Below are 24,600 nucleotides of genomic sequence, written 5' to 3' on the forward strand. Positions count from 1 at the left end.
GGACATTCGAAGTAGCGAAATTCGAATTAATGAATCCGCTCTGTACAAACTAAAAAGTGACAAACGAAAAAGTGACCAACCACCGGGGGTTGAGTTTACATAAAAATTGACATAAGACTTTAGGACCCTATTTAAGCTTAATATTAGGCCTTAATTGGTTAGGATCGAACAACTGCAAATTTGAATTTATCGCGTCACGCGATGTTAAATTTTTACGTGATTTTCACATGAAATTCAAATGTAAAGTCTTATGGGGTCACGTATGGGGTAGATTCACGTGCGAAACATGTGATTATGCTTCGTAATATATTAGGAGTTGGGTCCTAAAATGAAGCTTAGATTGCTGATATTATTGTTTACAGCGTTAAAGCTTATTTTTCTGAGTACAATGACCCTTTGTACGACCACAAAGAGTTTAAATGGATTTTTAAATGAATTTAAAAAAAATTAACCTCGCGGTCCTTCTTGACAGAAAAGTTCCTACTTGACAGCTCGTTCCAAGGGGACCATAGTTGATCCATCGATAGAATGTTGTCTTGGCATTTATTTTTATTTATTTATTTTTGCTTTAAAATGAAAAAAATGATCAGAAATGGTATTTGATCGTGTTTTTCACCGTTGTACATAAAAATTGACATAGTGCTTAAGTACCCAATTTTCACAAACAACGCCATCTTCACGCCTTCGTCCCGAAACAACACCCTTGTATGAAACTGCAACTACAATTTCAACGCGCCAAAACAAACCCCTCGTTCGTGATACAGCGACGCTTTTTTGCCTTTTTACCGCGTCGCTTTTCTTTTACGTTTGCTTTCTTCTCTCATTCGCGACGACTATCATTCATGACTTTTTGACATTACGCGCGTTCCTCTACTTCGCACACACTGAAAACTTCGTCTCCCTCGCGCGCGTATTCGCTCACACACACTACCGTCGAACTGGGTTTCTGTTTTTCTCGCTTTGAAGCACCGAGGGCGCATTCATATTTTCAGTTTAAATTTTATTATTATTTTTTTTTTTTGATTAAATTTATATTTTACAGAATCTTTGAAAATAAGGTGTAGAATAAATTTCGGCGAATGTTGCGAAAATGAAATTTATTTTAGAAAAATTTACTTCATTCAATCCAAAGTGGTGCGAATGAAAACACCCCTCTCTGTCGCGATTCATTCACACACAAGCCTGACTCTCGAAAGCAAAACCATAGAGCTTTATGACGTTTCGCGTACGCACACTAGCGCACCATTTGATTTTGCTGGCTGACAAAATTTAACCTCACTTTATTTTCGTGTACGTACACGCAATACATACGCACGTAGATTACTCTATTCACAAGCAAAGCAATCTGACAGTTAGTGCCCGTTCGAACGCGCCTTCGCGCACACACGCACAGTTTATACTGCTGCTGCTGCTCTGCGAAGCTGTCAGTGTGACGGACGACGAGAGAAACAACGTAACGGAGTTGAAGAAAAAAGTGGCAACCATTTTTCTCCGCGCGACGACGACGTTCCGTCCGTCGATCAAAGCAGTCTCCAAGCAAAATCGCGAGCTGTCGAAAGTTGTGGCCGTGCGCGTTTCGTCGTTTTTTTCGCGTAATATTTCGCGCGCCGTCGTGCCCTCCAGCGATTCCCCACGGGTGTGGGTCCGGCGGTTCCGACGCGAGTGGCCGTACCCTGTTGAGGCGAAACTTCCCGACCAGATCTCCCCGGGTCGTTCCGCAAAGAGTGAGTGTGTTGAAAAAAGAAGAAAGAGAAAAAAAGTTCGTCGCGCCAACCCTTCCGGATTTTGGGGAGGAAAGAAGAGTTCCGGATGTTTTAAGCGTTGGATCCAGCAGGAGAATCCCGAACCCGTTATCGTTCCGGAGCAGGATCGGTTCCCCCATGGTACGCAGGTGAATACACACAAACAAATTATCCGCTTGAATCGGGACAGGGGGACTGCTGCGCGGTTTGCTCCGGGGGTCTATTACGCGTCGCATTTACCCGCAGGCTGTCCGCTCTCTCCCCGGAAGTGCAGGAATTTTTCGTTCCGAAACGGGGTGCAGGTTAGTGACATTTTATTGTTGCTTCCGCTGCCTGCTGGATCGAAACGGGGCCCTGCGAAGAGAAATCTTGCCATCAGGCCTGCCGAACCAGCAGCAGGCCCATCAGGAGGAGGAAATAAGAGAAACAAAATCCACCCGAACTGGCGAGCGCAAGTGTATGGGTTGGACAGTGCGCGTGTGTTTGTTTGTGTGTGCACGAGGAATGGATCGCAGGGTGGCGACTGGGAAGAGGAGATTTTCAGATGATTTTTGGATGTTCAAAGGAATTTTCCACTCCTGACCGTAAATAAAAATGTTAGGAAATAACCTAACGAAAAAAATAAACACAGGCCAATTTGCTGCTTTTCACTATCACACCTAGATTTTTTTTTACCGTAGTTACGGTATTTGAAAAATCGGTAAATTTTGAATCAGTAAACCATCTGTCAAAATGAACAAAATTTTACCGAATTTGGGTTGTACGATGAACAATAATGAACTTTATTACCGAATTCGGTTATTTTAAGCTTTCCGAACTGTTCAGCAGTTGAAAATTCGATAAACTTTACCGAATTCTGTAAAAAAAATCAAAGTGTGTTACACAAATAAACACAACGATTACTAATTATTTTACAAAACTTTCAATAGAAACATGCTTGCTCACTTCCTACTAAGTTTGTTATTTATGTTGTAGAAATAAAACTGCAATTCAATATTAAACAATGATTATTACAAAATGTGTTATACATTGGTACACACATAGATTTGTTTAACCGAATTCGGTAAAGTTTACCGAATTTTCAACTGCTGAACTGTTCGGTAAACTGAAATTACCGAATTCAGTAAAAACACCGAAATTCGGTATTGCCCTGACTGAAAAGTCCGTCCGACGTCCGTCGTTTGTCGTACGTGCAATCGTACGACGTCGCACGACAATGTCGTGCGACATTCGCACGAATGTCATACGTTTTTGCACCAAAATGTCGTATTTGTCGTGCGATCGATCATCGAAATTGTTCGACATTGTCGTACGACATTCGACCGACGTCGCACGGTTTTGTTATTTAGGATGTCGTGCTATTGTCGTGTGCTGTCATTTCGGAATTTTTAGGTTATTTTCGAAATAAAATTCATTTTATTTGTTGTTTTGCTGATTTTTATTCTATATCTATTAGTTTCCACTGGCCTGGTACTTTGTTTTCCAAATATTCACTATCACTGCAGTCACAATTTTCCAAATTTCGCTTGATGATGGCCAATCCGGTAGAATTCGTGTGCTGCCCCGTGAGTAGTTCGTTCACCTCCATCGCTTTCACTCAGAGGTTGTACTCGGCCGCAAGTTTGTTCTTTTTTCCAGGTCTTAGTATTGATAATGGCGATTTTGACATTCTCTAAAAATCAAACACCACCAACACTTTCATTGTCCTGTTTGGAGACTGTTTGATACAGATCTGAAATGAATTAAATAAAAAAAAACTGTAACTAGGGGAACAGCATCTAATTCCAGCGTGCCTTTTATGTTGCCATATCAGCACTTTGACATTCAATTACAGCTCATAAAAAGCGTTTTCAACTGAAATCAAATGATAAATCGGCCAATAAGAAGTGAGCAAGCAAGTTTCTATCAAAAGTTTTGAAAAATGAGTTGTTTGAATAGTTAAAATAAGTAAATTGGATGGAGTCAGGAGCGAGTGCTTATTTTGCTAAACATACGAGAATTTCTCCTATTTGATACCTGGCGAAAATATTCAAATTATTTAAAATTTCTAGAAGTTAAGAATTTTAGAAATTAAGAATTTCAAAACATAAGAATTAATAAAATTTAAAAATTGTAGATAATAATTTTGTGTTTGTCAAATTTTCGATTCAATAATTTAATAATTTAATAATTTAATAATTTAATAATTTAATAATTTAATAATTTAGTAATTTAATAATTTAATAATTTAATAATTTAATAATTTAATAATTTAATAATTTAATAATTTAATAATTTAATAATTTAATAATTTAATAATTTAATAATTTAATAATTTAATAATTTAATAATTTAATAATTTAATAATTTAATAATTTAATAATTTAATAATTTAATAATTTAATAATTTAATAATTTAAAAATTTAATAATTTAATAATTTAATAATTTAATAATTTAATAATTTAATAATTAATAATTTAATAATTTAATAATTTAATAATTTAATAATTTAATAATTTAATAATTTAATAATTTAATAATTTAATAATTTAATAATTTAATAATTTAATAATTTAATAATTTAATAATTTAATAATTTAATAATTTAATAATTTAATAATTTAATAATTTAATAATTTAATAATTTAATAATTTAATAATTTAATAATTTAATAATTTAATAATTTAATAATTTAATAATTTAATAATTTAATAATTTAATAATTTAATAATTTAATAATTTAATAATTTAATAATTTAATAATTTAATAATTTAATAATTTAATAATTTAATAATTTAATAATTTAATAATTTAATAATTTAATAATTTAATAATTTAATAATTTAATAATTTAATAATTTAATAATTTAATAATTTAATAATTTAATAATTTAATAATTTAATAATTTAATAATTTAATAATTTAATAATTTAATAATTTAATAATTTAATAATTTAATAATTTAATAATTTAATAATTTAATAATTTAATAATTTAATAATTAAATAATTTAATAATTTAATAATTTAATAATTTAATAGTTTAATAATTTATTAATTAAATTATTTAATAATTTAATTATTTATTTATAATTTTATGATTTTAAAAATAACACCGACCAACAAAGTTTCTGCGCAGGCTCAACTCAAGGGGACCCCAAAAACATGTTTACCTTGTATTTTTCAAAAATTTCAAAAATATTTGGACAGAGCCGAATGGGTTTTCTCCAAAGTTTGTATGGAGAATTAGAGCTGTTCGCTACTCCCACAAACTTCATGCTGCCCCCTCGAGTTGAGCCAGGTTTTTATTCAGAATTTTAGAGTTTTATAATTTTTACTTTATTATTGTAAAATTTTTGAATACTAGAATTTCAAAAGTAAAGAATTTCAGAATTTTTGTGTTTGAGATTTAAAAAAAGTTTTGGCTTGTAGAATTGAAGAATTCAAGAATTATTTTTTTTATTATTTTATTGTTTAGAATTTATGATTGCATTAGGTTTGGATCCCCCCTCCTGTCCTCCCCCACGCACATTTCCATCGTCCTCTTTTTTCCTCCCAGCACACCTCCACCGTTTAAAAAAAAACACGACTCACCCCAATCCGCTTTCGATCGCAGACCGGTTCCTTCCCGTCCCATCTTCCGGCATGATCCGCCGGGTTAACGATGTTTCACGTTCTCTTCCACCGTCGCGAAGGCTGAAATCAGGAAATCTGGAACATAATGTTATGATTTAGCCGCTCGCCCACTCCGGCCGGAACTTTCCAGCAAAAAAAGGAACACAACTTACCAATCAACCAGCCAAAATCCTCACGAACCTTTACAACAATATTGTTTTTCTGATTTGATCAAGTCCGAACAAGATCAACTGAAGAGAACTGTCAAACTGTTTGCGTCGACGATAATCGACGTCGAATTGAAGGTAAATCGATGAAAAAAAACAATGTCGAGCATGTCGAGTGTTTGTCGCACGTTTGTCGTCCTTTCGACCAATCGATATCGAAACGGTAAAATCAAAACCGTGCGACAACTCGTACGACGTGCGACATTTTTCAAACAGGGTGAAAAAACGGCTAATATTCACTTTTGGCAAAAACGAGATATTAGCACCAGGTGATAGAGGATGTTCCAACGCATCTTCTGACTCTTGAATTTCACTGAAATAGTGTATAGACTTGGCTGCCGATGCGAAAAACCAAACGGCTAATATGCCACTCTTAAAGGAAATTGCCTTGACGGAGATTTAGTGACAAACACTAAAACGCGTTTTTCTCGGAATACTTGATTTGCCATAATAGCCGGATTTTCAATAATGGGCAGTATTGTTCATCGTACAATCGAAATTCGGTAAAACTTTGTTCATTTTGACAGATGGTTTACCGATCTAAACTTTACTGATTTTTTAACTACCGAATTCGGTAAAAAAAAATCTAAGTTTGTACAGTTGTAAAACTGTAGATATTATAAAAAATATCAATTCATTTTCAAAAATATGTTTTTTGATGGTTGTTCTTTTCCCGACCTATAGACTCCTTTTTTTCTATGGTTGAGCAAACACGACATTTTTGCTTACTTAACAAACTATCAACTTTGTACTAACAACTTTGTACACCCTTACCAAAAAATATAATTTTCTGGGTTCAATAACCCAATTTTTCATACGATTTTTTGAGTTCAGGTACAATCATCCCACATATTAGGAACAGGAACATTATTAGGAACAGTTTACAGATCGGCCAATGTTCAACAAATCATAGAAAATCGATAATTCTCGAGTTTTTTTTGAAAAGGTCCTATAAACAAAATTTTCAATTTTTGCTTTTTGGGTGTTTTTAGAACCGCCTTGAGTCAGGGGTATACAAAAACCCCAAAAACCAAAAATTGCAAATTTTGTTTATAGGACCTTTTCAAAAAAAACTCGAGAATTGAACATAATGATTTGCTTTTACTTTCATGTGAATGCTTTTCTTGCGATCTTTCGATTGATGCATAGACCGGCTGTACATTTTTTTTACGTTTTATATCAAGTTTTTAAAGAAAATCATTGACCCTTGAAATCCACAAATTGGGAACACTTTTTTCTTACGATGTAAACAAACTTTTTTTTTCTCTCCATGAGTTATATCTAGAGTTTTTTTTTTTTTTATTAGGTCCTATAAACATATGAAAGACAATAGTTTATTGCTCCTATTCAAAAAAAAACTCTGGATATTTTTTACAAAATAATGACTTCACACTCTGAAACTAATAAAACTCATGCTTAGGGAGCGTTCTTCTATTACGTAACGCAGTAAGGGGGGAGGGAGAGATTTCAAGAAAGTGTCCACGTGGTTTATGGATGAGCCCAAGACCCTATTGAATATTATGAGGTTTAGTGGAGTACTTCAAAAGTTATGCTTAAAAAATACATTTTTGAGCAGGTCCGGATGTTTGGAAAATTGTGTTTTTTTGTAAGAAACTACGTCATGTTATACATTTTAGAACGAGTCCAAAAGATTGATAAATTGACAATCCTATCAAAAGTTATGAGCAGTTTAGTGTTATTACACTTGTTACACTTTTTTAAAACCGAGTCTCAGATATTTTCAGAAATCTGGTCTAAATTTAAAAAAATGAATACCTACCTTGCTGATGATTCAGAAAAATTGAAGATCTACAACTCGATCAACAGAATGTAATGTAATGTAAATGTAATGAAGCTTAATTTATTAAACATAAAACATATAAAGGGGGAATGATGCTATTTCCACACAGAAAAAAAAAATCATGGTAATATTACATCTGGAAAGGGGTACATATTTTATGTCAAACAAAATGTATAATTTTACTTCTGAAAATGTGTAATTTTACCACTATTCTTGTGTAATGTCGCTTTTTCAGTCTAAATTGTGGTAAAATTACATCATAAAAGAGGTATTATTCAACCTTCTAAAATTACACCTTCCAAATTTACAATTATTTTTTTTATTTTTTGCTGTGCATCGTGCAACCGATATTCGGTAAAATTTCCTACATTTCGACAGACAGATTTTTAAACTAAAAAATATAGGTGTGTAGCAGCCCATTCTGTTTCGCATTCTGGATTTTATTTAAATCCATATCCGAATCTAAGATAACTCAAAATTAAATGAGTAAAAAATTTATGGTAATATTGCATATGGGAAGGGATACATCTTTTATGTTAGAAAAAATGTGTAATTTTACCCCTAAAAATGTGTAATTTTACCACTTTTTCTGGTGTAGTGTTACTTTTCAGTCTGAATTGAGGTAAAATTACATCATTAAGGGGATAATTTTCAACCTTCCGAATTTACACAATTTTTTACTGTGAATGGTATAACAGAGTAAATAAAACCTTTTTGTTTCTAAGACAGAACAATTTGGTCCAGTATCCAAGAGAATATTTTTTATAAAAAAGTGAAATAAACGCTCTGCCAATCTACCTGTGTGGATCAATCAGACCGCGCACAGGACTAACAATCTAGAAAAAGCCAATACGAATCCCCAACGGACGAAGACAAATAAATTAAATATAAGAGGTCAATACAAGATTAGTGAACTTTTTATTTTCCATGTGAGTAGGTGAAAAAACCTCTATAAAACGCTACCGTTATCCGGTTGCCACCCTGCGTTTCTACGGCTGGCGTAACTTGGTGTTGAAGTGCGCCCAACGAGAAGACCAAAAGCAGAGAAATTTTTGTTATTTTTTGCTGCTGCTGCTGGCACCTTTCCGTTCGACTTGCAATACTATAGCACACCCCCATCGCGTAGAGCCTGTCGCTGCTGCTCCTAGTTATTTTTTGCCGTCCAACTTCCGGTCGGAAGTGCTGGACACAGATTTGTTCGTCATCGTCTACCTGAGGGACGACCTGCACATAAACACACACTCACACACACGCAGATTGCGAATTAGTCAACGGAAAAGGCGTCTTTTACTCGTCGTCACCTTATCCCATCATTTAAGTAGAAGCAAGTTAAGGTGAGACCTATCAAGTTGCGTTGGACTGGGGCTGGTTGAAGCAAGCAAAAAAAAAAGAAGGAAGGTGTAATTAAAAATCGAAGTCCCGAGTCGAAACAGTGTGAAAGTGCGAGAGAGTGTTGTAAAAAGAGAGAGAGCGCGTTTTAAACTATGCTCAAAACGGAGGAGTGCTGTGAAGAGAAGAAAAAACAACATCAACGCTGAAATAGTAATGGTATCTACAACTAGTAATGGTAGTAGTGGTAGTAGTAGGGGCAGCATGTTTGGGAGATGATTGAAAAATTGGCGCTAATGTTTTCATGCTCGCAGCAAAAACGACAACAACAACAGCGTGGTGCGATGTGGTGTGAAATGTGTGACACAGAGGAGGAGGGAGACCACCCCCATTCTCTCTGTGCAGAGTGTATATATTCCAATATGTTTACATTTGATTTTAAGGTATTTTGGTCGTACGGTAATAACAAAACCAATGAAATATTAAAAGTGGAGTTAAATACCTTTATAAGTGACATGGTTTATCACCAAGTTGATTAAAATACTTCCAAATTGAGTAGCAGCTGTTCGTTTTATAAGCAGATGATTATGGGTTCGATTCCCATCTGCTCCAAGCGAGAAATGATCGAACAGTAGGGGAATTCTTGAACACTTCAATATATTTTTATTTAATTTAATTTTTGTGGCATTAACTACAGCGTCCAAACAAATTTTAAATGAAAGTTGATGTTAGAATTCATCAAATAACACAGTTTTGACATTTATTATGTGAACCCATATCCAAATAATTGATAAAACCAGTTAAGCTGTCAGGGTTTCGAAGCGTCCGGGAATTCGAAGCATGACGTTATTTTCTAATAATTATTCCTCAAATTTCAATAAAATTTTCATAAATTTTGGTCAGTCACTCAGATTTGTTATTAAAATGTCACGAGTTCAAATCAGAGGTGGATGGCTTCCTTGTGCAAAATAAGTTTAAGTCTTAGTTCATATTCATTAGGGTGGTCCAAATCCAGGCTTCCTCGGGGCTACCCCCTGAAATCAAAGATTGACCTATAACTAGGCTACATTCTAACATATTTTCTGACCACGGGAACCCCTCCCTATAACCGCTAGAAATTTCAGGGTGGATACTCAAGTCGGAAAATCGAGAAAGTCGGGAAAAAGTGGGGTATTCGCCAAAAACCACAAAAAAATCGGGAAAAAGTCGGGACTTTGTGATTTTTTGTCAAAAAATCTGGAAAAGTCGGGAAACCCAAGCCAATAATTTTGTAATATTTTTTACAACTTTCAACTTATATTCACTCAATTCTTTTACGTAACTAAGGTTAATTTTAAGGTTCCTCTGATTATTTCAATCTATTTGAGATTGAAAAGGCTTTTTAAGACATTAAAATCTTAATAATATTGAATGCATTTGACACAGATTTTCATTTTTGTGAATCAAAAGATTTCCAAAAATCCATCTTGAGTTCGGCTATAGTTTTTTTTTGTGGTTAAATATTTTTAATTGTTTAACAAAATGCATTAAGTCATCGCAACTTTTTTCTTCCAAATGTTTACCTTGAACTTATAATAGTAGAATTACTATAGATAAAACTTGATTGTCACATAAATATCGAATAAAATCCAATTGTTGTTCGTTCTAAATGAAAAACCTTTATTTCAAACAGGTTTAAAGTATTTATCTTTTCAAACATTTCGCATAAAATAGGCGGATTTGACGGATTTGAGACTGACAAACAGATAAATCAACATTGATTCAAAAAATTGATATCAAAATTAACAATTTTACAAAACATTTTTTTAAGCGAATTCCTAGATATTTTTCTAAATTCTATCAACAGAAATCGTGAATTAAGCGTTCTTTGAATTAAAATAAAATAAAATTTTAAATTCAGTTATCTTTAACGATTTGAAATTGATTTGCCTTTTTCAGTTGAAACAAAGTATCAAAAACTATACGCTTAACAAGTTTAAAAATAGACACTGAAATTTTAAGTATTGGTAAGCTTTTAGTTATTTTTCAAAGACTTATTGTTTATGTTTCTACTTTCGTTTTTACTCTGAATCAAAATAATGAGTGCTTCCATTTTTAGTTTCTGTTTTTATGAAAGTTGTCGATAGTTAGATTTTTTTAAATTCATGTAGATTTTTTTTAAGGGGTTGATAATGACTTTATTATTAAGAGTTTTTTGTTTGAAATAATTCTTTAGATAAGAAATGCATTTTATTTGAGTTTCTGGAAAAGTCGGGAATTTGAAAATGGGATTTGAGTGGTCACCCTGAAATTTGTATGGGAAAAATCATCAAAAAGTATGGAGATATAGCAACTGTTTAAGTTTTTTGCCTGTGGAGGGCGCAATAACTATCAAATTCTCACCAATTCTCGGAACTAAGATTTTCATTAAATTTGAAAAAAACTTCCCGAAGACAATTATATTTTTATTTTTCTCTAACAAGTTATTAGCTTCGGAAAATAACCATATTTGCGCGGACTCAAATTTGAAACTTAGCCTAGTGACGGGACTATCTGATTCCAGGGGGTAGCTCTAAGTAAGCCCGTATATACAATGCTGCGTTATAATTTGTAAATGTACATGAATTACTTATATTTCACTATTGATACAGTTTTAACATTTCCATTTTTTATAACATAATCATTCGAAATGTGTCCGTGGGCCACAAAACATATTTGAATTCAATCTAAATCCCAATATCTGTGATACCTAAGTTCTAGAATAAATCGCTCCTAAACACCAATTATCTTTTTAACAATCATCTCTTTTTCTTTTTTATTTAAAGCAAAACCTGGCGAAAATATTCAAATTATTTAAAATTTCTAGAAGTTAAGAATTTTAGAAATTAAGAATTTCAAAACATAAGAATTAATAAAATTTAAAAATTGTAGATAATAATTTTGTGTTTGTCAAATTTTCGATTCAATAATTTAATAATTTAATAATTTAATAATTTAATAATTTAATAATTTAATAATTTAGTAATTTAATAATTTAATAATTTAATAATTTAATAATTTAATAATTTAATAATTTAATAATTTAATAATTTAATAATTTAATAATTTAATAATTTAATAATTTAATAATTTAATAATTTAATAATTTAATAATTTAATAATTTAATAATTTAATAATTTAATAATTTAATAATTTAATAATTTAATAATTTAATAATTTAATAATTTAATAATTTAATAATTTAATAATTTAATAATTTAATAATTTAATAATTTAATAATTTAATAATTTAATAATTTAATAATTTAATAATTTAATAATTTAATAATTTAATAATTTAATAATTTAATAATTTAATAATTTAATAATTTAATAATTTAATAATTTAATAATTTAATAATTTAATAATTTAATAATTTAATAATTTAATAATTTAATAATTTAATAATTTAATAATTTAATAATTTAATAATTTAATAATTTAATAATTTAATAATTTAATAATTTAATAATTTAATAATTTAATAATTTAATAATTTAATAATTTAATAATTTAATAATTTAATAATTTAATAATTTAATAATTTAATAATTTAATAATTTAATAATTTAATAATTTAATAATTTAATAATTTAATAATTTAATAATTTAATAATTTAATAATTTAATAATTTAATAATTTAATAATTTAATAATTTAATAATTTAATAATTTAATAATTTAATAATTTAATAATTTAATAATTTAATAATTTAATAATTTAATAATTTAATAATTTAATAATTTAATAGTTTAATAATTTATTAATTAAATTATTTAATAATTTAATTATTTATTTATAATTTTATGATTTTAAAAATAACACCGACCAACAAAGTTTCTGCGCAGGCTCAACTCAAGGGGACCCCAAAAACATGTTTACCTTGTATTTTTCAAAAATTTCAAAAATATTTGGACAGAGCCGAATGGGTTTTCTCCAAAGTTTGTATGGAGAATTAGAGCTGTTCGCTACTCCCACAAACTTCATGCTGCCCCCTCGAGTTGAGCCAGGTTTTTATTCAGAATTTTAGAGTTTTATAATTTTTACTTTATTATTGTAAAATTTTTGAATACTAGAATTTCAAAAGTAAAGAATTTCAGAATTTTTGTGTTTGAGATTTAAAAAAAGTTTTGGCTTGTAGAATTGAAGAATTCAAGAATTATTTTTTTTTATTATTTTATTGTTTAGAATTTATGATTGCATTAGGTTTGGATCCCCCCTCCTGTCCTCCCCCACGCACATTTCCATCGTCCTCTTTTTTCCTCCCAGCACACCTCCACCGTTTAAAAAAAAACACGACTCACCCCAATCCGCTTTCGATCGCAGACCGGTTCCTTCCCGTCCCATCTTCCGGCATGATCCGCCGGGTTAACGATGTTTCACGTTCTCTTCCACCGTCGCGAAGGCTGAAATCAGGAAATCTGGAACATAATGTTATGATTTAGCCGCTCGCCCACTCCGGCCGGAACTTTCCAGCAAAAAAAGGAACACAACTTACCAATCAACCAGCCAAAATCCTCACGAACCTTTACAACAATATTGTTTTTCTGATTTGATCAAGTCCGAACAAGATCAACTGAAGAGAACTGTCAAACTGTTTGCGTCGACGATAATCGACGTCGAATTGAAGGTAAATCGATGAAAAAAAACAATGTCGAGCATGTCGAGTGTTTGTCGCACGTTTGTCGTCCTTTCGACCAATCGATATCGAAACGGTAAAATCAAAACCGTGCGACAACTCGTACGACGTGCGACATTTTTCAAACAGGGTGAAAAAACGGCTAATATTCACTTTTGGCAAAAACGAGATATTAGCACCAGGTGATAGAGGATGTTCCAACGCATCTTCTGACTCTTGAATTTCACTGAAATAGTGTATAGACTTGGCTGCCGATGCGAAAAACCAAACGGCTAATATGCCACTCTTAAAGGAAATTGCCTTGACGGAGATTTAGTGACAAACACTAAAACGCGTTTTTCTCGGAATACTTGATTTGCCATAATAGCCGGATTTTCAATAATGGGCAGTATTGTTCATCGTACAATCGAAATTCGGTAAAACTTTGTTCATTTTGACAGATGGTTTACCGATCTAAACTTTACTGATTTTTTAACTACCGAATTCGGTAAAAAAAAATCTAAGTTTGTACAGTTGTAAAACTGTAGATATTATAAAAAATATCAATTCATTTTCAAAAATATGTTTTTTGATGGTTGTTCTTTTCCCGACCTATAGACTCCTTTTTTTCTATGGTTGAGCAAACACGACATTTTTGCTTACTTAACAAACTATCAACTTTGTACTAACAACTTTGTACACCCTTACCAAAAAATATAATTTTCTGGGTTCAATAACCCAATTTTTCATACGATTTTTTGAGTTCAGGTACAATCATCCCACATATTAGGAACAGGAACATTATTAGGAACAGTTTACAGATCGGCCAATGTTCAACAAATCATAGAAAATCGATAATTCTCGAGTTTTTTTTGAAAAGGTCCTATAAACAAAATTTTCAATTTTTGCTTTTTGGGTGTTTTTAGAACCGCCTTGAGTCAGGGGTATACAAAAACCCCAAAAACCAAAAATTGCAAATTTTGTTTATAGGACCTTTTCAAAAAAAACTCGAGAATTGAACATAATGATTTGCTTTTACTTTCATGTGAATGCTTTTCTTGCGATCTTTCGATTGATGCATAGACCGGCTGTACATTTTTTTTACGTTTTATATCAAGTTTTTAAAGAAAATCATTGACCCTTGAAATCCACAAATTGGGAACACTTTTTTCTTACGATGTAAACAAACTTTTTTTTTCTCTCCATGAGTTATATCTAGAGTTTTTTTTTTTTTTATTAGGTCCTATAAACATATGAAAGACAATAGTTTATTGCTCCTATTCAAAAAAAAACTCTGGATATTTTTTACAAAATAATGACTTCACACTCTGAAACTAATAAAACTCATGCTTAGGGAGCGTTCTTCTATTACGTAACGCAGTAAGGGGGGAGGGAGAGATTTCAAGAAAGTGTCCACGTGGTTTATGGATGAGCCCAAGACCCTATTGAATATTATGAGGTTTAGTGGAGTACTTCAAAAGTTATGCTTAAAAAATACATTTTTGAGCAGGTCCGGATGTTTGGAAAATTGTGTTTTTTTGTAAGAAACTACGTCATGTTATACATTTTAGAACGAGTCCAAAAGATTGATAAATTGACAATCCTATCAAAAGTTATGAGCAGTTTAGTGTTATTACACTTGTTACACTTTTTTAAAACCGAGTCTCAGATATTTTCAGAAATCTGGTCTAAATTTAAAAAAATGAATACCTACCTTGCTGATGATTCAGAAAAATTGAAGATCTACAACTCGATCAACAGAATGTAATGTAATGTAAATGTAATGAAGCTTAATTTATTAAACATAAAACATATAAAGGGGGAATGATGCTATTTCCACACAGAAAAAAAAAATCATGGTAATATTACATCTGGAAAGGGGTACATATTTTATGTCAAACAAAATGTATAATTTTACTTCTGAAAATGTGTAATTTTACCACTATTCTTGTGTAATGTCGCTTTTTCAGTCTAAATTGTGGTAAAATTACATCATAAAAGAGGTATTATTCAACCTTCTAAAATTACACCTTCCAAATTTACAATTATTTTTTTTATTTTTTGCTGTGCATCGTGCAACCGATATTCGGTAAAATTTCCTACATTTCGACAGACAGATTTTTAAACTAAAAAATATAGGTGTGTAGCAGCCCATTCTGTTTCGCATTCTGGATTTTATTTAAATCCATATCCGAATCTAAGATAACTCAAAATTAAATGAGTAAAAAATTTATGGTAATATTGCATATGGGAAGGGATACATCTTTTATGTTAGAAAAAATGTGTAATTTTACCCCTAAAAATGTGTAATTTTACCACTTTTTCTGGTGTAGTGTTACTTTTCAGTCTGAATTGAGGTAAAATTACATCATTAAGGGGATAATTTTCAACCTTCCGAATTTACACAATTTTTTACTGTGAATGGTATAACAGAGTAAATAAAACCTTTTTGTTTCTAAGACAGAACAATTTGGTCCAGTATCCAAGAGAATATTTTTTATAAAAAAGTGAAATAAACGCTCTGCCAATCTACCTGTGTGGATCAATCAGACCGCGCACAGGACTAACAATCTAGAAAAAGCCAATACGAATCCCCAACGGACGAAGACAAATAAATTAAATATAAGAGGTCAATACAAGATTAGTGAACTTTTTATTTTCCATGTGAGTAGGTGAAAAAACCTCTATAAAACGCTACCGTTATCCGGTTGCCACCCTGCGTTTCTACGGCTGGCGTAACTTGGTGTTGAAGTGCGCCCAACGAGAAGACCAAAAGCAGAGAAATTTTTGTTATTTTTTGCTGCTGCTGCTGGCACCTTTCCGTTCGACTTGCAATACTATAGCACACCCCCATCGCGTAGAGCCTGTCGCTGCTGCTCCTAGTTATTTTTTGCCGTCCAACTTCCGGTCGGAAGTGCTGGACACAGATTTGTTCGTCATCGTCTACCTGAGGGACGACCTGCACATAAACACACACTCACACACACGCAGATTGCGAATTAGTCAACGGAAAAGGCGTCTTTTACTCGTCGTCACCTTATCCCATCATTTAAGTAGAAGCAAGTTAAGGTGAGACCTATCAAGTTGCGTTGGACTGGGGCTGGTTGAAGCAAGCAAAAAAAAAAGAAGGAAGGTGTAATTAAAAATCGAAGTCCCGAGTCGAAACAGTGTGAAAGTGCGAGAGAGTGTTGTAAAAAGAGAGAGAGCGCGTTTTAAACTATGCTCAAAACGGAGGAGTGCTGTGAAGAGAAGAAAAAACAACATCAACGCTGAAATAGTAATGGTATCTACAACTAGTAATGGTAGTAGTGGTAGTAGTAGGGGCAGCATGTTTGGGAGATGATTGAAAAATTGGCGCTAATGTTTTCATGCTCGCAGCAAAAACGACAACAACAACAGCGTGGTGCGATGTGGTGTGAAATGTGTGACACAGAGGAGGAGGGAGACCACCCCCATTCTCTCTGTGCAGAGTGTATATATTCCAATATGTTTACATTTGATTTTAAGGTATTTTGGTCGTACGGTAATAACAAAACCAATGAAATATTAAAAGTGGAGTTAAATACCTTTATAAGTGACATGGTTTATCACCAAGTTGATTAAAATACTTCCAAATTGAGTAGCAGCTGTTCGTTTTATAAGCAGATGATTATGGGTTCGATTCCCATCTGCTCCAAGCGAGAAATGATCGAACAGTAGGGGAATTCTTGAACACTTCAATATATTTTTATTTAATTTAATTTTTGTGGCATTAACTACAGCGTCCAAACAAATTTTAAATGAAAGTTGATGTTAGAATTCATCAAATAACACAGTTTTGACATTTATTATGTGAACCCATATCCAAATAATTGATAAAACCAGTTAAGCTGTCAGGGTTTCGAAGCGTCCGGGAATTCGAAGCATGACGTTATTTTCTAATAATTATTCCTCAAATTTCAATAAAATTTTCATAAATTTTGGTCAGTCACTCAGATTTGTTATTAAAATGTCACGAGTTCAAATCAGAGGTGGATGGCTTCCTTGTGCAAAATAAGTTTAAGTCTTAGTTCATATTCATTAGGGTGGTCCAAATCCAGGCTTCCTCGGGGCTACCCCCTGAAATCAAAGATTGACCTATAACTAGGCTACATTCTAACATATTTTCTGACCACGGGAACCCCTCCCTATAACCGCTAGAAATTTCAGGGTGGATACTCAAGTCGGAAAATCGAGAAAGTCGGGAAAAAGTGGGGTATTCGCCAAAAACCACAAAAAAATCGGGAAAAAGTCGGGACTTTGTGATTTTTTGTCAAAAAATCTGGAAAAGTCGGGAAACCCAAGCCAATAATTTTGTAATATTTTTTACAACTTTCAACTTATATTCACTCAATTCTTTTACGTAACTAAGGTTAATTTTAAGGTTCCTCTGATTATTTCAATCTATTTGAGATTGAAAAGGCTTTTTAAGACATTAAAATCTTAATAATATTGAATGCATTTGACACAGATTTTCATTTTTGTGAATCAAAAGATTTCCAAAAATCCATCTTGAGTTCGGCTATAGTTTTTTTTTGTGGTTAAATATTTTTAATTGTTTAACAAAATGCATTAAGTCATCGCAACTTTTTTCTTCCAAATGTTTACCTTGAACTTATAATAGTAGAATTACTATAGATAAAACTTGATTGTCACATAAATATCGAATAAAATCCAATTGTTGTTCGTTCTAAATGAAAAACCTTTATTTCAAACAGGTTTAAAGTATTTATCTTTTCAAACATTTCGCATAAAATAGGCGGATTTGACGGATTTGAGACTGACAAACAGATAAATCAACATTGATTCAAAAAATTGATATCAAAATTAACAATTTTACAAAACATTTTTTTAAGCGAATTCCTAGATATTTTTCTAAATTCTATCAACAGAAATCGTGAATTAAGCGTTCTTTGAATTAAAATAAAATAAAATTTTAAATTCAGTTATCTTTAACGATTTGAAATTGATTTGCCTTTTTCAGTTGAAACAAAGTATCAAAAACTATACGCTTAACAAGTTTAAAAATAGACACTGAAATTTTAAGTATTGGTAAGCTTTTAGTTATTTTTCAAAGACTTATTGTTTATGTTTCTACTTTCGTTTTTACTCTGAATCAAAATAATGAGTGCTTCCATTTTTAGTTTCTGTTTTTATGAAAGTTGTCGATAGTTAGATTTTTTTAAATTCATGTAGATTTTTTTTAAGGGGTTGATAATGACTTTATTATTAAGAGTTTTTTGTTTGAAATAATTCTTTAGATAAGAAATGCATTTTATTTGAGTTTCTGGAAAAGTCGGGAATTTGAAAATGGGATTTGAGTGGTCACCCTGAAATTTGTATGGGAAAAATCATCAAAAAGTATGGAGATATAGCAACTGTTTAAGTTTTTTGCCTGTGGAGGGCGCAATAACTATCAAATTCTCACCAATTCTCGGAACTAAGATTTTCATTAAATTTGAAAAAAACTTCCCGAAGACAATTATATTTTTATTTTTCTCTAACAAGTTATTAGCTTCGGAAAATAACCATATTTGCGCGGACTCAAATTTGAAACTTAGCCTAGTGACGGGACTATCTGATTCCAGGGGGTAGCTCTAAGTAAGCCCGTATATACAATGCTGCGTTATAATTTGTAAATGTACATGAATTACTTATATTTCACTATTGATACAGTTTTAACATTTCCATTTTTTATAACATAATCATTCGAAATGTGTCCGTGGGCCACAAAACATATTTGAATTCAATCTAAATCCCAATATCTGTGATACCTAAGTTCTAGAATAAATCGCTCCTAAACACCAATTATCTTTTTAACAATCATCTCTTTTTCTTTTTTATTTAAAGCAAAACAATTGAATCATTTCGCGGACCAAGAAATCTAACCCGCTAACAGCGCCAAAAAGAAGCAATAACCAGGTCCCAGGTCTCTGCTGTCGCCGCTGCAGCCGCCCGCACGCCGGACAGCAGGAACCTTCCCACCGTCTCAACTCCAAAGGGCATGTTTTCCACTTTTATTGGACTAATTGGTAAGTGTTGTAGCTGGGTAACACAGTAACATGGTTACATCAAAAACACTCGCACTGCACATCACCACAAACACACATACACTCCTTTACCCTCGCTCGGTTGCCGTATCCTTTGGCGGGTGGTGCTTCTTCCCGTGACCTTGAAATCACTTCCTTCGCGCTTGTTTGCTCTGCGCTGAACTTTTCGTCCCTCGTTTGTCATCTATCAAAATTTGAGTTTCTTTTTGTGATCCATTTTTCTCAGTTTAACATAATCAATTGAGCGAAGAATCGCCTTTCTTTTTGCCTGAATTTTTTTAAAGATAAGTTTAAAAAATTAATCATAGTCAGCATAAACCGGAAGTCGAGAAATGTTATCCCACCCTACAATCCTTAAGGAGCACCCCCCAAACGATCCCTTCACAACACTTCATCCCTCGCCAACGAAGACTTTTATGATTTGCTCATCAAATTTAAATTTATTATTCGCCTTCCGTTGTGTGCACGCCCGATGCCAATCAAAAATCCCTGCGAGCCAAAAGGATTTATCTGTTCTTCCAAAAGAGAGAGCAATGGAGAGTGGGAGAAAGGCAAAGCTTCTTCTGGAAACGAGCCCCACCCCTTCCTTGGGGCATCTTTCCGCTCCAAACCCCGAACCCCTACTCCCTCTTCCACCTTCAGTTTGAGTCTTATTCGATTTTTCATTCTGATTTTGTTTTTTTTTTCGTTCTTCTTTCTTTTTATTTCCATGTCAACCATCCCACCCCCCAAATCACACTCCGCCGTCGGAATCACCCACCCAGGAAAGCGTGTCCGCCGTGTCCCAGGTCCCATGACCCAACCACTTCCTGGAGGAAAGCTGCCGCCGTTGCTTTGAAAAATTGATTTTCAGTTTTATTTTTCGTTCCTTAAAAACAAGAGAGCTTCAAACACTATCAATACGACCGCCCCTCCCCTCCCCTGCCCCAAACTTTCTTCCTTTCCCCCGCAACAACAACAAAAACAGCTGGGAGGAGGAACAGCCAGCCAGCCAGCCAACCCACGGAGAGAGAAGGAACGCGCGCGCCGGAAACTGATCAGAAAACGTGTTGTTGTTATTCATGAATTTTATAGATATTCAATCATGGTGGGAGGTCCCGTGCATTGCTCACTACTGCTCGTTGTTTAGTGGCCCCTTCCAGTTGCCGGATTTCGACATCGAGGTGAGTTTCGACCGGGAGAGGGAGGGACACTTTTTTTGAAGTTTTCTTAAAAAAAAATTGGGTCAATTTTCTTGGGGACCATCCATAAACCACGTGGACACTTTAGGGGGGGGGGGGGGGTATGGCGATTGTCCACGATCCATACAAAAAAGATTTTTTTTGTATGGACAATTGTCCACGAAGGGGGGGGGGGGTAACAGATTCCCAAAAAGTGTCCACGTGGTTTATGGATGGTCCCTTGGGAGAAAGTGTTGAGAAAATAGCTTTAATCGGTATCCTACATTTTAAGAAATAAAATGTATTGTATTTTCCCTGTAAAAAAAAGATATATGAGTTTAAAAGATTTTGATTTTATCGAAAAATCAAGACTCTCTCTATTTTCTTTAAATAGATTTATTTTTTTCCAAATTTTTCTCTTTTTTCAATAATTCACAATAAAGCATTTTAATGCAAAATTAAGTTATGCAAAACAAGTTTTTTTTAAATGAAATTTTCCCTTCTTTTATTTGAAATTCCCTGGAGATGGAGCCACACGTTGCCGTCGTTTCAGGGCTATTTGCCAAGATGGTTTCCGATGTTGATATATATCACACATTTATTTTAAATGTATATACTTGTGTTGATAGAAATCACAACTATTATACTATGTAAAATTGCAAGATATTGATTTTTGTTATTTACATCTCAATATTCTTGTTTGTAAAATCTGATATGAACAGTTTTTAATCTTTTTGATACATCGTTAGCTTAGGTAGAAATTCACAAAGCAAAGCAACGCTTACACAAAACAGTAAGAGAGGCCTCTTCTAGGCATTGTGATTTTTTTTTCTTTTTTTAAGAGTTGGTGTTTGGTTAGGATTTGGTATTTTGATAAATGAATTTTTTTGCAAGGCACTCAGAATAGTTAGTTTTTTTTTTGTAACTTTAGGTTGTTTAATAGTTCCAGACTCCATCTATGTGTAAGCGAGTTAAGTAATGCTTTCAGAATCTCTGATTTCAATTTATGTGGTATACTAACCATTCGGAATAGTCAAAAATCCATAGAGTCTCGATCAATCAATAGTGAAATGATATCGGACAAAATTCGTTAATCTGTTGAACTAACGGTTTTCGGATTATGGTTGTATCGACCATTGTTGCGAATCGAGGATCTACTGGAGGTTTGACGATCAAATAGAGCCTAACATTTCAAAGGGACACATGGGATTTGTAAACAGGAGTGTATCTCTTCCACTCAAATAACAGTTTACAAAGGTACGATAGGGATACACTCCTGTTTGCAAAGCTTGTGTGTCCTAATAAAATGGAAGGCACGAAATAGTCGTCTTAACGAAGAGTGTTCAACTTGTAAATTATGAACAGTTAATTAATGGTTATTGGTTTTGAGGCGGCAAGATAGGTTTAAAAACTAGGTATAGGAATGTTTGGCATTGTAATTAAAATTTTTGGGATTTGAGATTCAAGTTACTTTCTGACAGTTTAGTTAAGGTTGTTGATTCAAGCTAGTTAGTTTTGCATAAATGATTAATTGGATCTAAATGATTAGTTGAATTGGTCGAAGTGTTTTATTTAATTGGCAGATCTCCTTCTAGTTGTAATGTAGGACAAGACTACTGACGGTCGCGACAGGACGTGGCCCAGAAAAAGGCCTCAAGATTTTTATTCCCTAGACAAGTTAGTTTTCATCTTTCGCTTTCATATATATTTTTTTAGTTTCCTTTAAATTTGAAATACATGTTAGGTTTCCTTTGTATAAATCTCCGATTAGTTACATTTTCTTATTTAATTATCTAATAATTTAATTTTCTCCGGGCCTTTTAACTTTGAATCAAATTTTCAGATTTTCTTTATTCAGTGTTAAACTTAGATTACCGTAACTGCTCAAGTCATCCAAGTTCTTACTACTCACACCTACACTAATTTTCTTTCACCTTCCCCCTCCCGATCCCCTATATCTTCCGGTGGTGTTCATTTGGTATGCAATACTAGTTCGGCCACTACCCTTTTTTCGACAAGAAACCGGACTTGGACTGACTTGAGGCCGCGTCCCCCACCTTGCTCCGTAAAACGAAAACGAAAACGAATTTTCCCTTCTTTTATTTGAAATTCAACTCAAAGAAGAGAAAATTTCAATGTTATATTTATATTCTCTATTATGAAGTACTCTTCAAATATCGACAGTTTAGCTTTTCGATGCAATGTTCCCATCTTTTACTCAAAATTTAACTTAAAGAAGGGAAAATCTCTCAATAGTTTCACATTTTGGCCTTCCTCAATATTCGAAAATTAGGCCTTTTTAGGCATTTTCCTTCCTTTTTCAAATACAACCTAAAGAAAAAGATGTAAATTCCGCTCTTCTTTAAATATTTCGCAATTTAGTTTTTTTCGCTCTTTTTTTTTAATTCAACTTAAATTTAAGAAAATTTCAGCCTCCAACAAAATTGGAACGGTAACTTTAACTCGCTAGTTCTCGAGCATAATTATGAGAGATTTTCCCTCTGTATGTTAAATTTCAAACATAAGGGAAAATTTCATAAAAAACGCAATTGTAAAATGTTCAAAACAAGTAAAAACTTTGAGTTCTTTAAAGTTGAATAATTTTGTTTTTTTTTTTTTGCTTTGAGGGTGTTTTTTCAACCGCCTTGAGTTATGCGTACCTATTCAAAACACACCAAAAAGAGAAAAATATAAATTATGTTCATTGAATCATAAAAAAAACTCCAGAAATATACATTCCTACTTTAGTTTGAATATTAAATAAATGAAGGAAAAAATACATAAAAAACTTAATTGCTAAATATTAAGAATAGGGAAAAATGTACATCTTTTAAGAAATAATTAATAAGGGAATATTTTTTTTTTAATTGCAAAGAAATAGTTGCAAAATATTCGAAAAGGGGAAAATGTAGGTACAGATATTATCATCTATTTGGAAAAAAATACAAAAACCCTAGATTTTTTGAAAAAAAAAACAAAATCTCTAAACATAAAATTAACTGTTTAAAAATCAAATTATGCTGGTACATTTTTTTTTTGTTAAAGTTTTTGCCAAGGTTACGCCTTTTTGATAAGTTCTCTATCTGATTTTTTTTTTGCAATTCATCTTTGCGATTAACTTTACGCAGTAGGCCTGGCCATTGTACAGTATTTCGGTATGGAAAAATTAGGGATCATCCATAAACTACGTGGGCACTTTTTTGGAATTTTAAAACCCCCCTCCCCTTCCTTCGTGGTCAATTGTGGGTCATTTTACCTCAACTGTACACAAAAAGTATAAATTTGAAATCGACTTTTTCTGATCAGGCTCAAATTTGGTGGAGCTATATCAAAACATGTAAGAATCCCTTCTTTTATGGAACCCCCAAAAGTTTTGCGATTTTCGTCATTTTTTTTTCAAAAAACCTCTGTTTTCAAATGGCCATATGTCGGAAACAAAAAATGATAGAGCAAAACTTACTGCGATGGACATTGCCATGTGTGAAAGGGATACACTCATTGTTTACATTTGTTTCATTTGTTCAAAAAATAGTCGAGGATTACACATTTTACCTTTATTGTTTGGTGTTTGGTTAATGATATTTGTTTATAAAAAGTCAATAATACAACCAAAGGAAAAATATACATCAAAATCTGCAACAGTGGATTTGCTGCAGAAAATATTACATTTTATGACAGTTTTTGCAGCAAGCTCTTAGATCATTTTTGTGTGTGAACATAGGGGGATGGCGTCGCTATTTTTAGACCACGTTTTCCACTTTTTCTCATAAAAACCGACTACTTTATCGACTTCATCTCGCTGGGCGAGATAGGACGGCGTTTATTTTTAGACGATAGCTCAGCACTTTTCCACTCTTGCACTTAAAAAAAAAACACGATGTAACGCCACGTCCCTATGACAGCGATCTACAGTTCTGGTCTTATTTTGGCCATTTTGATAAGTGATTGACACATAAAATACATCATTTTTCAGAAGTTTTTGAACTGTTATTAAACAGTTTTCAATAAATAACACCTAATGAAGGAATAAAATTAA

At 32.7% G+C, this 24,600-nt stretch overlaps 1 protein-coding gene and 1 long non-coding RNA gene across 3 annotated transcripts in view; one reads left to right on the forward strand and one right to left on the reverse strand.

Moving 5' to 3' along the window:
• Nucleotides 1-1,427: 1,427 nt before the first annotated feature.
• LOC120420352 (protein split ends-like) overlaps nt 1,428-24,600 on the forward strand; it is a 52,249-nt gene continuing 29,076 nt past the window's right edge. Inside the window, exons 1-3 of one of the 2 annotated variants that reach the window (XM_052711214.1) lie at nt 1,428-1,891; nt 19,205-19,386; nt 20,169-20,567. In XM_052711214.1, coding sequence (XP_052567174.1) covers nt 20,466-20,567 — 102 coding nt within the window. In that variant the 5' untranslated portion in view covers nt 1,428-1,891; nt 19,205-19,386; nt 20,169-20,465. The remainder of the gene's footprint in view (nt 1,892-19,204; nt 19,387-20,168; nt 20,568-24,600) is intronic. The other variant, XM_052711213.1, reaches the window with a different exon arrangement.
• On the reverse strand, nt 2,880-5,779 carry LOC128093646 (uncharacterized). The gene is made up of 3 exons (XR_008212660.1): nt 5,514-5,779; nt 5,320-5,436; nt 2,880-3,474 (listed from the first exon to the last, which is right to left on the reverse strand). It is a non-coding gene; the product is annotated as an uncharacterized LOC128093646 (long non-coding RNA).

The sequence above is a fragment of the Culex pipiens genome, chromosome 3 (assembly GCF_016801865.2).
Source record: "Culex pipiens pallens isolate TS chromosome 3, TS_CPP_V2, whole genome shotgun sequence".
In the NCBI taxonomy this organism is placed as follows: domain Eukaryota; kingdom Metazoa; phylum Arthropoda; class Insecta; order Diptera; family Culicidae; genus Culex; species Culex pipiens.